The sequence below is a fragment of the Zosterops lateralis genome, assembly GCF_965231275.1.
Source record: "Zosterops lateralis genome assembly, chromosome: 7".
Lineage (NCBI taxonomy): Eukaryota > Metazoa > Chordata > Aves > Passeriformes > Zosteropidae > Zosterops > Zosterops lateralis.
In genome coordinates this window covers 38,143,506-38,156,187 of record NC_139767.1, presented here as the reverse complement: position 1 = coordinate 38,156,187, position 12,682 = coordinate 38,143,506, and the positions used below count along the sequence as shown (strand labels likewise).

The 12,682-nt window shown below is 55.2% G+C and overlaps 1 protein-coding gene across 2 annotated transcripts; it reads left to right on the top strand.

The window, feature by feature from the left end:
• Positions 1-742: 742 nt before the first annotated feature.
• Positions 743-7,428, top strand: CYTIP (cytohesin 1 interacting protein). Of its 2 annotated transcripts, none has more exons than XM_083865839.1 (8): positions 743-859; positions 1,214-1,263; positions 1,931-1,985; positions 4,019-4,121; positions 4,392-4,485; positions 4,645-4,714; positions 5,605-5,668; positions 6,620-7,428. In XM_083865839.1, exons 1-8 carry the CDS (start codon positions 749-751, stop codon positions 7,093-7,095), a joined length of 1,023 nt encoding a protein of 340 aa, XP_083721965.1. In that variant the 5' UTR covers positions 743-748; the 3' UTR covers positions 7,096-7,428. The 2 variants fall into 2 exon arrangements, with proteins under 2 accessions (XP_083721965.1, XP_083721964.1); XM_083865838.1 differs by having other exon boundaries at positions 5,602-5,668.
• The last annotated feature ends 5,254 nt before the right edge of the window (positions 7,429-12,682 follow it).

The window sequence follows — 12,682 nt, the reverse complement described above, 5'->3', positions numbered from 1 at the left end:
GGGCTTGGCTGGGGGGCTGCCAGGGCTGGCCCCCTGCTCTGCCCAGGGCTGGCCCCCTGCTCTGCCCAGGGCTGGCCCCCTGCTCTGCCCAGGGCTGGCTCCTTGCTCTGCCCAGGGCTCACCCCTGCTCTGCCCACAGCAGCCCCTTGTGCCCTGCCCTGGAGGCTCTGGATGGGCTTTGTTGTGTGTCCCCGGGCCTGCTGTGCCAGGGCAGTCCTTGTTCCCCCCTGAGGCCCGAGGGCTGTGCTCAGGGCACTGTCCTGCCTGCTCTGCCACCCTCCAGCTTCTTTCTGCCCTTGGCCTTCAGCTCCTGTTCCCCTCCCTGCAGCTGCAGGTCCTGCACTGGCCCCACCAGCCCAAGGCACTGTTATTCCCCCATCCGTGCCAAGAGGTGACTCGAGGGATGCCAGGGATGCCGAGCAAGTCCGGGTATGAACAGCCCGAGGTCAGGTGAGTGCCCGGGGCAGGCAGGGCTGTGAGGACAAACCCTGGCACAGCAGCAGCAGCTGCCGCTGAGAACTGCGCGCAGGAACGGAAAAATTAAGCAGATTTCTGTAACTGCCAAGCCCCATTCTTAACTCCCTGTGAGCAGAGGGCGCCCCGAGAGCCCGGGGCTGCGCTAGGAGGGGTTTGTGTGACTCCTACCTAAACCACACATCACGTGGAGGCCCTTCCGCCCTCGCCCTGCGGAGCGTGGCCGTCCCGGGGCTGTGACAGGCGAGTCCCAGCCCTGAGCCCCGGCCCGGCCATGGCCCTGCGGCGGCTCCTGCAGCCCGGCCCGGGCGGGGGCCCCGCGGACGGCGGGAGGATGCAGCTCCTGGCGGCCACGGTGGGGACGCTGCCCCGAGGGCGCCGGCAGGTACGGGCTGGGCAGGGCTGGGCAGGGCTGGGCAGGGCTGGGCAGCTCAAAAATGCCCACGGATTTTTAGAGGAGAGGGACAAAAGCGAGATGAGCTCTCGGCACAACAGGGATGTGATTTGTGCTCTGAGCTCACCACCAGCATCTGACAGGAGGATTTGACCTCCAGATGCTTTTCCTCCTGGTTGGAAAGGTCAAGCTCTCTTCTGACCAAGGTAGAGGCTGCGTTGGTGCAAGGTGCTGGTGGGACGCCACCAGCTGCTTTTAGCTCTTCTCTAAACTGCTGGTTTTATCCGAGTGCCTCAAAGAGTGACAAACCTCCTGACACCTTTCCTCTCCTGTTCCTGGTCACAGCTCACCTTAGCCAGATCCAGCTCCTCGGGGGACTCCTCCAGGCCACAGAGGTATGATCCTGTGATTGTGTGATTGTGGTATTGTGTGATTGTGTGATTGTGTGATTCTATGATTATGTGATTGTGTGATTCTGTGATTCTGTGATTCTGTCATCCTGGAGTCACCATTCCTGGCTTATTCTGCATGAAATCTGTGTCCTGGAGATTGTGCCAGCCCGAGTGGGATCAAGGTCTGAGGCAGGGAGTGTACCCAGCACCTGGGACGTGCAGGTGCAGTGGTGACCTCTGGCTCCTGCAAGGGAAGAGGCAGCATCACTGTGGGAGGGACAGCGTGGTGACATCCCACGGCATGGTGACACTCCATGGCATGGTGACACCCCATGGCATGGTGATACTCTGCAGGCACAGGGAAGGATAGCATGGTGACATCCCATGGCATGGTGATACCCCATGGCGTGGTGACATCCCATGGTGTGGTGACATCCCACGGCATGGTGACACCCTGCAGGCACAGGGAGGCACAGGAGGGACAATGGAGTGACACTCCATGGCGTGGTAAGACCCCATGGCATGGTGACATCCCATGGCGTGGTGACACCCCATAGAATGGTGACACCCTGCAGGCTCAGGGAGGAGCCCTGGGGACACACCACAGTTTTGGGTGGAAATGCAATTCCCCACATTCACAGGGAATTAATTCCGTGTGCTCCTCCTGCAGGCACCTCGTCTCTATATTGAAAGAAGATAAAGAGACGTTTGGGTTTGAAATCCAGGTAAGACTTAAATGACAAGTTGATTCATTAAAAACAAAATGTGGTGCAGAGTCTGAAGTGTCATTTCCCCAAATTCAGGTTAAGGCAGTTCAGGGCAGAGGAAGGTGTCTGCCAGAGCCTGTGAGATGTGAAGAGCTCACACCACTCATACAGGACAGGGACGTTCCTCTGAGGAGTTTTTCATAGCAAAGGTCACAGATGAGAATTTCTGGCCTTCTCACAAGTCACAGTGTTGAATGTAGGAGAAATCCCATCCGAGTCCAAATAAGAGGCAGTGACAGTGACTTCTTACCTCCATAAGCGAATATTTTTTGGAGAATTTTATATGAGAATATTTTCAAATGAGAGGGATCAAAAACTCTCTTAAAAATCACCTTACACTGGCTTTTTGCTGCCCCCTTTAATATGCACAGAGGGATATGTGCTGTTGAAGAAGACGTACAATAGTGATATATTTTTCCAGGAATACCTGTTAAGCATGACTTTTGGGGCAGGAGCTAAATCATATAGGAAGAAGTTTGGTGAAGATGTCAGTAAGTCATCAAGCAGGAGAACCAGAATGTTATGAGGAGTACTGCTGGTGGGAGATTTTATATTTTGTGGGTTTTTGTGAGAAAGGTAATTCCTAATCAGCAGCTCTGCTAAGGGATGTAGTTGGGGAGCAGAGGGATCAGCCTGCCAGCAGCAGGGCACTTTCAAAGTGCTTTCCTCCCTCTGCACACAAAGGGAAAAAGTGTTTTCTGTGAAATTAGTGTATTAGGGAAAGCTTAACTTTGCCCAATTTGGGTCTCTGACTAATGAGCTCAGTTGGGTCAGCGCTCAGCCCGTGAACAGAGGAGAGCTTTCAGAAGGGAGAATAATTGAGTCAATTATTGGCCTTTTGTGTAAATTGTCAGGGCAGATTTTCATTATATGTGGCACTCTGATTAAAAATAATTGTTCTTGGCACGTTTTCTTCCTGAACACACATCCAGCCTGAGCCCTTCATAGAAAGTCGGGGCTGCAGCATCTGTCAGCCACTGGGGATGTTTAGGAGCTGCACTTCCATCACTGTGAGATAAATTTAGGCAAAGCAGAATAAGATGATGTGAAACTTCAGGTCTACATCTGCAGGGAGCCCATGATTCACTTGCCACTCTTGGTTTAATTTTACTGCCAGTCCCAAGGCTGGAATCACTGCCCTGGGGGGATTTGGCCATAGAAGCTCTGAACATCCCCATCCCTTTGTTCCACAGTGGCTGAGAAACTCGGGAATCCGGGGTGAGCTCTCTCGGGGTTAGAAGTGGTTTCCAGGAAACAGATCTGGTATTTGCATGTCACCAGAAGATGTTTCCTGCTGTCGCCGGGTTTTGCATTTTTGCATTTTTCTGAATTATGTCAGCACCCATAACCACACGAGGGATTTAGAGTAATTGGAGTCACTTCATCTTTAGTTAAGTGTGTAAGTCAAGAGTAAAAAGCACTTTGGGGAGTGTGGGGATGTGTGTGGATGGCGAGTTTCGGAGGCCAGAAGAGCAAAAGTAAGTTTAAATTTTCTGTCTTTTCAGTTCCCATGCAAACTGAGCAGTCTGGTAGCAGCAGTTGACTCCATAGTGCATTCCCAGTGAACAGGAGTCAACCCCTTGAAAAGCCCCATCCCATCCTGCCATGTTCCCCTGGGAACATGAGACAGATTTCCAGAAAGACATTCCCAGCCATGCTGACATATTCTTGGTTAAAGTAATTTTTAACTTCAACAAATTAACTTCTTTTTTTTTTTTTATTCAGAGGTTTTTAATACTGGATAACCAGCTTGCTTTAAAACTAGGTTTCTTTGTTTATTTGTCTTTTCCCAAACCCAGTGTACAGGCACCTGTCAGTGTCTATTGTTTTCTGCTGTACAAATGCATTTTTAATTGTTGGGTTAGAGCACTTTGATCTCACTTGCACGTAATGTACTCTGCTCATCACGGTCTTATCATTGAAAAAGTACTGAATTTTAAATGGCTTTCATGGCTCCAGGGTTGGTGACTCTGTCCCTTTGCTGTTAACAGACTGTTAGGTTCCCACACCAAAATGACTTTTCCCTGGAGGTGTGCACTTGTGTCTGCAGAATCCAGGAGGAGAGCCCTGCCCACCTCTCTGGCCTCCAGGCTGGTAACTATCCATGGGTTTTCCTGTCCTGGGAGGCCTGACCTCCCTTCTGCCTCTTGCTGTTCCTGTGGAGCAGGTGGAAGGTGTGCACAGGCTGCTGAAGGGAGGGTGGAAGGTGGAAGGTGTCCACAGGCTGCTGATGGAGGGTGGAAGGTGGAAGGTGTGCCCAGGCTGCTGATGGAGGGTGGAAGGTGGAAGGTGTCCACAGGCTGCTGATGGAGGGTGGAAGGTGTGCACAGGTTGATGAAGCTCACTCCGTGTCCCCTCTGACAGGTGACATCCTCAGCAGCATCAACGGCGTGAACATCGAGGGCTTTGGTCACAAGCAGATAGTGGACTTGATAAAGTCTTCAGGGAACTATTTGAGGTGGGTGTCTCTCCTTCAGATGGGCTTTGGCCTGGAATTCTCTCCCACTGAGGGCAGGATGATGCAGCCCCCAGCCCTGCACTGCCTGAGAGGCAGAAATCCCGAGGGCTGGGCTGGGGAGAGCCTCAGCTCCAGGGCCAGCATCACCTGTTCCCACAGGTTAGAGACTGTCAATGGGGCCTTGTTCCTGAGGAAAATGGAGCTGGAGACCAAGCTGCAGACTCTCAAGGTAATATGATTATTTAGTTGTTCCATTGTCAAATGGAGGTGGCTGCTGTGGGTTCACTGCTCATGGGGGCACAAGGGTGTCCATGGGACAGGGGGTCCTGGCAAGGGCTGACACCCGTGGGTTCACTGCTGCCAGCACCCCCAGCACCCCCAGCCACTCCAGCCCTGGTCCCTCTGATATTATTTTTTGGAAACTTGCAGTAGAGAATAAATGCTGCCACAATCCCAGGTGAGCTTAGGCTGGTCAGTTGGGGTGTAGGAGTGTCCAGCTGCACAGAGCTCACTGGGCTGGTGGGGAGGTGCCTCCTGTGGCTGTCCCCACACACAGCCTCACCCCTTTGGTACTTCTAATCAACTCTGCAGTGTTTATTGATTATTTTTCCCCAAGAGCTGCCCTGCAGCAGAGGGAAGGAAACATTGCTGGGTGTTGGGTGGCTGGTGGCCCTGGGGGCTGTCAGGATGTGCAGGTGGTGTGTTCCCAGTGTGGGCAGGGATGGGGCTGTGCCAGTCCCCACCCACGGAGGAGGAGTGGGGTGCTGGTCCTGGTGGGTAAGGCTGGGCAGGGCTGCAGGAGAGCGCTGGGATTGCCACAGATGGGTGAAGGTGGGTCTATGCTCTCCAGGCTGCAGCCTCTCCAGGCTACATGCCCTCCAGGTTTCAGGCTGATCCCTTCCCAAATTGAACGTCCCCAGTGCTTTGCCCAGAGCACCCTCAGGCACGAGCTGGCTCCTGTTTTCTGGAATTAATTTGCCAAACTCTGGGAAAACTGTCTGAGTGAAAGTGGGACACAAGAGCGTTTCCTGAGGGTGACCCGCACTTTTCGAGGCTGTTTTCTCTACAAGTGCTGTGTGTTCCCATGGAGTGACAGAGCCCTCCCTGTGCCCACAGCAGGAGCTGCACCAGCGGTGGGGGGAGCTGCGGGCGCTGCTGGCCCGGGAGCGGCGGCTGCTGCACGGTACGTGTGGGGCCCCTGGGGCCCGGAAACAGCCCTGCTGCAATCTCACCGCCTCCCGCTTCCTTTCCCTGCTGATGGAGGCGAGGGGCTGGGCCTGGGAGCGCTTTTATCCCGAGGGTGATGAACCTGCTGCTGCTTGACCAGTGCACACCCGGGGCTCTGTGCATCAGCCCTGGGATAGGAGTTTATGTGGGTGGCAAAACCTTTTCCGTTCTGATTTTGGTCTGAATGGGGAAGGGGCTGGGCTGGGATTTTTATGGGCTGCCCAGGGAGCACCTCACAACCCGTGTGGGCAGGGGCTGCTCCCTGTGCCAAGAGCCTGGGAGGGTGTTGTGGTTTGAAAGCAAAACCAGTGAGAGGCTCCAAGTCAGAGATACAATTTAATAAGAAGAAAGGTAAAAAGGTAAAAATAAAATAAAATCAATGCAATAACACAAAGGAGCACTGACAGAGTCAGAACACACCCTGAGCAGGGTGGGGGGAGCAGTCCAGGTGAGGGGCTCTTCCTGAAGCAGTGATCCCACAGAAAGGTCTGGGAGCTCTGCTCCTCTGGGAATCCAGTGGCTCAGGGCTGCTTGTCCTGTCCCAAATCCCAGATTCTCTCCAGGTGGGAATGCTTGGCTCCTCCCCCTGGGCATTGGGAGCATCTCCCAATGGGATGAGGAGTCGTGCAGTGGCTCCTTGATGGCCCATTAAACAGAGAGAGCTCCTGGAGGGAGTTCCCTGTGAGTCCTGGGCAAGGCATTGATGGGCCATGAGCAGAAGACAGCCCTACACTAGAATAGTGCCCACTTGGTTCCAACAGCTCATGGGGATGGGGATGGAATATATACTGTGTGCACATCCCACACCACAACCCAGGACAGAGGGCATGTCCCTTCCACGGCACAGGTGTCCTGCTCCCTGCCAGGGCAGTGCTGACCAACACTGCTCTCTGCCTCCTGCTTCCAGGCGAGGTGAACGACCACGCCGTGCCGGGCTTGCCGGAGCTGGAGGAGCCCAGCCTGGGCAGTGGCTGCAGCCCCCCGAGCCCCTTCAGGCCGGCCAAGCCCCGCTTCTCCAGCGAGAGCAGCTCCCGCAGCCGGCTCAGCTCCATCACCCTGGGCAGCGAGGACAGCTTCTACCAGGGCTGCAGCGCCTTCGAGGACTCGGCTGGGGAGAGCCTGAGCCGCCAGTCCAGCCTGGATGACGACTGCGTGTTCCCCAGGGACGGGGAGGGCACGGCGGGCAGGAGCTCCCTGCGCAGGCACCGCAGCATCAGCCTGGCCAGCAGCGGCTCCATGTCCCCGCTCTGGGAGAGCAGCTCCTGCTCCAGCAGCTTCGGGACCCTCCCGCGGAAGAGCAGGAGGGGCAGCGTGCGGAAACACCTTTTGAGGCTCATCCCGGGCTTTCAGCGGGCGGTAGAAGAGGAAGAAAGCCGGGTGTGATGTCACACGTGTCACCCTGGATGTCACCAGGCCTGAGGTTGCCCTCGCTGGGGCACACTGTGGGTGCAGCTGGTGGCACCGCAGGGCACCCCTCCAGACAGCTGCGCTGATGAGGCTCACACAGCTCTGGGGCTTTAATCATTTTCATTTTTAATCAGAGCACGCCGAGGACCTCTTCATTAACGTGAAAAATGAGTGACTCCAAAAATGTGAGGAACCTTTGCAGAACTTCCTCGGCGAACTTTACTGTTAATAACAGTTTTTAATTGAATGCGAAATTGATAGCTATTTATTTCCTGTTACCGGAGCCAGGGTCTTCCAAAGGTCTTTAATAAATGAATGCTTCTACTAAAACCAGTTGCAGAGTCCCGTTGGGAAGAGGAGGGAGCCTGGAGCTCGTGGCAGAGACCCTGGGCAGGGGTGTTCTGCAATGGCAGGTTTGCATCCTGGACAAACTGTCTGATAACCCAGGACTGGTTTGATCTGACCAGCTGCAGGCTCTGCCAGGTGCTGATATTCAAAGTCTTGCCAGGCTGTCTCATTCCAGGGGATTTGGGGTGGAAAGGACCCTCCTGAGTGTGGACATGCCCCCAGACTCCTCTGCCCAGAGCAGTTCTGTGTGTCCCACAGACCTGACCTCTCCAAGGCAAGAGGGAAGAAAGGCAGAGGGTTGTCCTGCAGGGCTGAGCAGGATTGCTCTGCCCTGGCAGGCTGGTGGCATTCAGGGACACCCCTGCAGTGCTGTGCTGGGGTCCCTGTCCAGCAGTGCCCCGGGGGCTCCAGGAGCCACCCCTCAGTCCTGTGTTCCCGCTGCTCTCAGCACTCCACACCCGCTCACATTCCTCCAGGACAGGCTTCAGGCAGTAAGGATCACACAAGAGCACGTGTGAACTGGGCTTCAATAACCACGGGCACAGATGTGAAGAGAAAGAGAGATTTTTCTCTCCCTCTCAGTACATAGAAACAGGCTGTTTGTTCAGCCTGAGCAGCCTAATGATGTTTTTCAAATACAACTGGAAGCATTTTACTGTGTGACTCATTCTCCTGTTGCCCGGGCAGCCTGTGCAGTTGTGCCCTCGGGTTCTGCTGTGCCAGGCTTCTCACAGACCACAGGACAAATCCAATAGCTTCCCTCCCAGATGAGCTCCAAACAAAAACAATCTGTTCCCAAAACTTCTCTAATTCATGAGCACTGCTAGGACAGGAGAGTCAGCACCGGTCCCTGTAATTTCTGTGGAAAGGATTAATTAGCTGGAAATATGGCACATCTCTGGGGAAACTGAGGGGACCTGGAGGGAAGTCAGGGGAGGTGGAGGATGATCAGGGGAGCTGGAGAAAATAAATCAGAGATTCTTTCTGTTTGGCCAAAATGTTGAGTTAAAGGCAGATGTTGGGGTGTCCAAGAGCAACTGGGGGCAGAAAAAACCAGAATATCTGGTGAGAGTTGCTGTAGTGCCCGAAGGAAATGGACAGCTCCAGCACTGAGAAAGGGACCCTCAATTATTGCAGCTTTACAGTCCAAAGGTGGGATTCCTTTTGGTATGAAAGGTTAATTTGCCACAGTTTGGGATACAGGCACTTCCTGCGAGTGTGGAAAGGCTGGAGGAGCCTGAACAGCCCAGAGACTCCAGACAGGGTGAACAAGTGATGCCCTCCCAGCAGGGTGAGAGCACACTTTGGGGCTGTGAGATGACAGCAGGGCACGTTCCCAGCCACGGTCACAAACAGGATGTGGGTGACGAGCACCGAGCTCTGCTGTGCCCCAGCCTGTGGGGGAGGAGGGAGCTCACAGCCCCGCCAAAGTGCCAAAGAAAGAAAACTGCAACAGCTTTTTACAGTGGTATTTCTCCTTGCAGAGAGCACTTTGGGCGGGTGCACAGGCAGCACAGGACAGGACACCAGGGGCTGGGGTTTGGCTCCGTGTGCTCTGGCCACCAGCAGCAGAGGAGTTCTCACTGATCACAGGGATGTTGGGGGGACTGGAGAGCTCCCAACAGCCAATGGAACCCTTTCTCTGCTTGTCCCCCAGGGGCTGAGGGGGTAACACAAGTTGACTGCAGAGGAAAGTGCAGCTGGTCCTCGCTGAATGCAACTGGACTTTAAACAGAACATTTCAATTAATTTGATGAACCTTCCAAAGCAACTTAACTGCTCGGCTGAGCATTGCCCACTGCCCAGACCCTTCCACCAGGTGCTGCCTCCTGAGTGCCATCCTGCCCCAGAGCCCAGGCATGGTGGTGCTGCCCCTCGGGTTCCATCCTGCCTCACAGCCAGAGATGGTGGTGCTGCCTCTTCCTGTCCCATACCAGGGATGGTGGTGCTCCTCTTGGGTCCCATCCTGCCCCACAGCCAGGGATGCTGGTGCTGCCTCTTCCTGCCCCACAGCCAGGGATGCTGGTGCTGCCTCTTCCTGCCCCACAGCCAGGGATGCTGGTGCTGCCTCTTCCTGCCTCACAGCCAGGGATGCTGGTGCTGCTCCTGGGTCCCATTCTGCCCCACAGCAGCGATGCTGGTGCTGCTCTCAGATCCCATCCTGCCCCACACCAGGGATGGTGGTGCTGCCTCTTCCTGCCCCACACCAGTGATTCTGGTGCTGCTGCCTCCTGTGTGCAACCCTGCCCCACACCAGGGATGCTGGTGTTGCCCCTCAGGTCCCATCCTGCCCCACAGCCAGGGGTGCTGGTGCTGCTCTCAGGTCCCATCCTGCCCCACAGCAGCGATGCTGGAGCTGCTCCCTCCGGCTGCTCTGCGGGGCCGGTTCCCGCAGCCACACCCAGCACTTCCTTTCCCAGGGCCGGGGTTGTGCTCCCCGGGCAGCCGCTGCTCACACCCAGCCCTCGGGGCTCTGAGCAGGTCCCACACGGGGTTATCGAGGGCAGCCGAGTCTGACCTGCAAAGCCTCAGAACTCACACTTTATCCGCAGGCAGAGCCGGAGTGAGCCCGGTGCTCCTGGCAGGGACCAGCTGCTCTCAGTGGTGTCACATCCAGCTCCGGCTGTGCCACACCAGACTGGACAATGAAGCTTTTTCATCTTTAAAAGCTCGAGGAGGCAGAAATCCACACCAGACTGGGCAATGAAGCTTTTTCATCTTTAAAAGCTTGAGGAGGCAGAAATCCACCCGGTGGGGTTTGTGCAGGAGGGATGCTTCCCTGCCCTTGAGAGGTGGTTTTGCCCAGCTGGTTACGAACAGCTGCCTGTGGTGGGAAGAACCCAGAGCTGCCTTTTCCTCCTGCAGCCCTGTGGGGGTGCTGGGGCAGCCCAAATGGCCCTGTGGTTCTGTGATAACAGAAAGGAACCCTCTGCAGTCCCCAGACCTTGCTGGGTGCTCAGCCTCTCCATCTGAGGGCACCAACCCCTGCCCGTTGTCAGCTCATGTCCAAACCTTATCATTCACTTTTCCTGGACAAAGCTCTCCAGCAGAGGATGGATTTTGTAAACCAATCACACCAAACTCATTTTAAAACAATAACGAAAACTTGTTGGTTTAAAGGCACAAACTCAGGAGATGAATAGAAGCAGTGCAAAGTCTTTGGGTCCATTTCTAATCAGGGGCTGAACTCCACAAGAGGATTTCCAAACCCTAAAGCCCAAAGATACCAGAAATGTTGTGTTGTGCAAACACAGAATGTCATTCACAGCAGGAGATTACACTGTTATGTAAACCTGGCTCTGGGCACCAGGGTTGAGATGAGTTCAGTCACGGTCAGAAATGCCCCAGTGCTGCTCTGGTGATTCTCCAGCTCCCCTCTGCAAAACGCTCCCCTCTGGATCCTGCCAGCCCGAGGTCTGACTGAGAGTTATATATTGAGAGAATCCTGGAATGCCTTGGGGTGGAAGGGACCCTAAAGCTCTCCCTGTTCCACCCCTGCCGTGGGCAGGGACACCTCCCACTATCCCAGGGTGTCCAAGCCCCATCCAGCCTGGCCTGGGACACCCACAGGGTTCCAGGGGCAGCTGTGGCCCCTCTGAGCAGTGCTGGCTGTGTGGGACCATGGCCAGGTGTGGGTGGACAGTGTGACCCCATGCTGTATGTGGGGCCTGTGCCCATCCCACTGCTGGGGCTGTGACCCTTTGCTGTATGGGAGCCTGTGCCCATCCCACTGCTGGGGCTGCTCCCCACAGGGCAAAATGTGCCTTTTGTGCCCCAGGGCATGGAGAGGTTCATCCATGCAAGGTTCATTCATGGTGACGTTCATCCACAGTGAGGATCATCCACTATGAGGTTTATCCATGTGAGTTTTATCCATGCAAAGTTCATCCATGGTGAGATTCATCTATGGTGAGGTTCATCCATGTCAGGTTGATCCACAGCAAAGTTCATCCATGTGAGTTTCATCCATATGAGGTTCATCCATGGTGAGATTCATCCATGGTGAGGTTCATCCATGTCAGGTTGATCCACAGCAAAGTTCATCCATGTGAGTTTCATCCATATGAGGTTCATCCATGGCGAGGTTGATCCACAGTGAGGATCATCCACAGCCAGGGTCATCCATGGTGAGGTTCATCTATGTGAGTTTCATCCATGCAAGGTTCATCCATAGTAAGGTTCATCCACGGTGAGATTCATCCACGTGAGGTTCATCCATGTGAGTTTCATCCAGGCAAGGTTCATGCATGGTAAGGTTCATCCCCAGTGAGGATCATCCACTGTGAGGATTGTCTACTGAGGTTTATCCATGTGAGTTTCATCCATGCAAAGTTCATCCATGTGAGGTTCATCCGTGCAAGGTTCATTCATATGAGTTTCATCCATGCAAGGTTCATCCATGGAGAGATTCATCCAGGCGAGTATCATCCATGTGAGGTTCATCCAGGTGAGGTTCACCTATACAAGGTTCGTCCACACAAGGTTCATCCCCAGTGACGATTATCCCCAGTGAGGTTCACCCACACAAGTTCCCCCCCAGCCAGTCTCCCCGGTGCGAACGCGGTGGGGAATGTTAAGCGGGTTATGTGTCCGGCTCTGGGGAAGGTGCTCGCCCCGCGGGGATCAGGGCTCCCAACAAAGGCCGTCCCTGTGGCCGCGGGGACACAAAGGGCCATTGTGCCCGAGCACAAACTCCTGTTTATCCCCGCGGGGCTGACATGCCCGCAGCCCCGCTCTCCGCGCCGGGACAAAAGCCTCCTTGCTTCAGATTGTTTGTTTATGTAAATCATAATGGTGAGTTTAATTATGCAACGGGCAGAGCCGGGGCCGCAGGGGAGGCGCTGACTGGGCCGGCGAGCCCCGGGCACGGCGGATGCTGCGGGCTCGGCACGGGGGACACGCCAGGGCCACTCGCAGGGGACCAGAGCCCGGGGAAAAGGGCTGACAGCAGCTCCCCACCCCGGGGAGCAGCGGGGCCCCGGAGGAGGAGGAGGAGGAGGAGGAGGGCACGGCAGGGCCATCAGTATGACAGAAGAGGTCCCCGCGGTCACCACCATGCCCGCCTGCAACGGGAGCGTTCCCCTGCAGGACGGCCCACTCCAGGCCATCGACAGCACTGGGGAAATCGCAAAATCCATCGGGACAGTCCCGTATGCAAACGCGGAAACCAGCCCTGACACTTCACCTGCAGAGGAGAATCTGGAGGAGAATAGGA

Excerpts from the sequence above, each read along its gene's own strand:
- CYTIP (XM_083865838.1), top strand. The coding sequence starts at position 749 with ATGGCCCTGCGGCGGCTCCTGCAGCCCGGCCCGGGCGGGGGCCCCGCG. Across the intron at positions 4,122-4,391 it reads CCTCTCTGGCCTCCAGGCTG|GTGACATCCTCAGCAGCATC; the intron begins GTAACTATCCAT and ends CCCCTCTGACAG. Across the intron at positions 5,669-6,619 it reads GGAGCGGCGGCTGCTGCACG|GCGAGGTGAACGACCACGCC; the intron begins GTACGTGTGGGG and ends TCCTGCTTCCAG.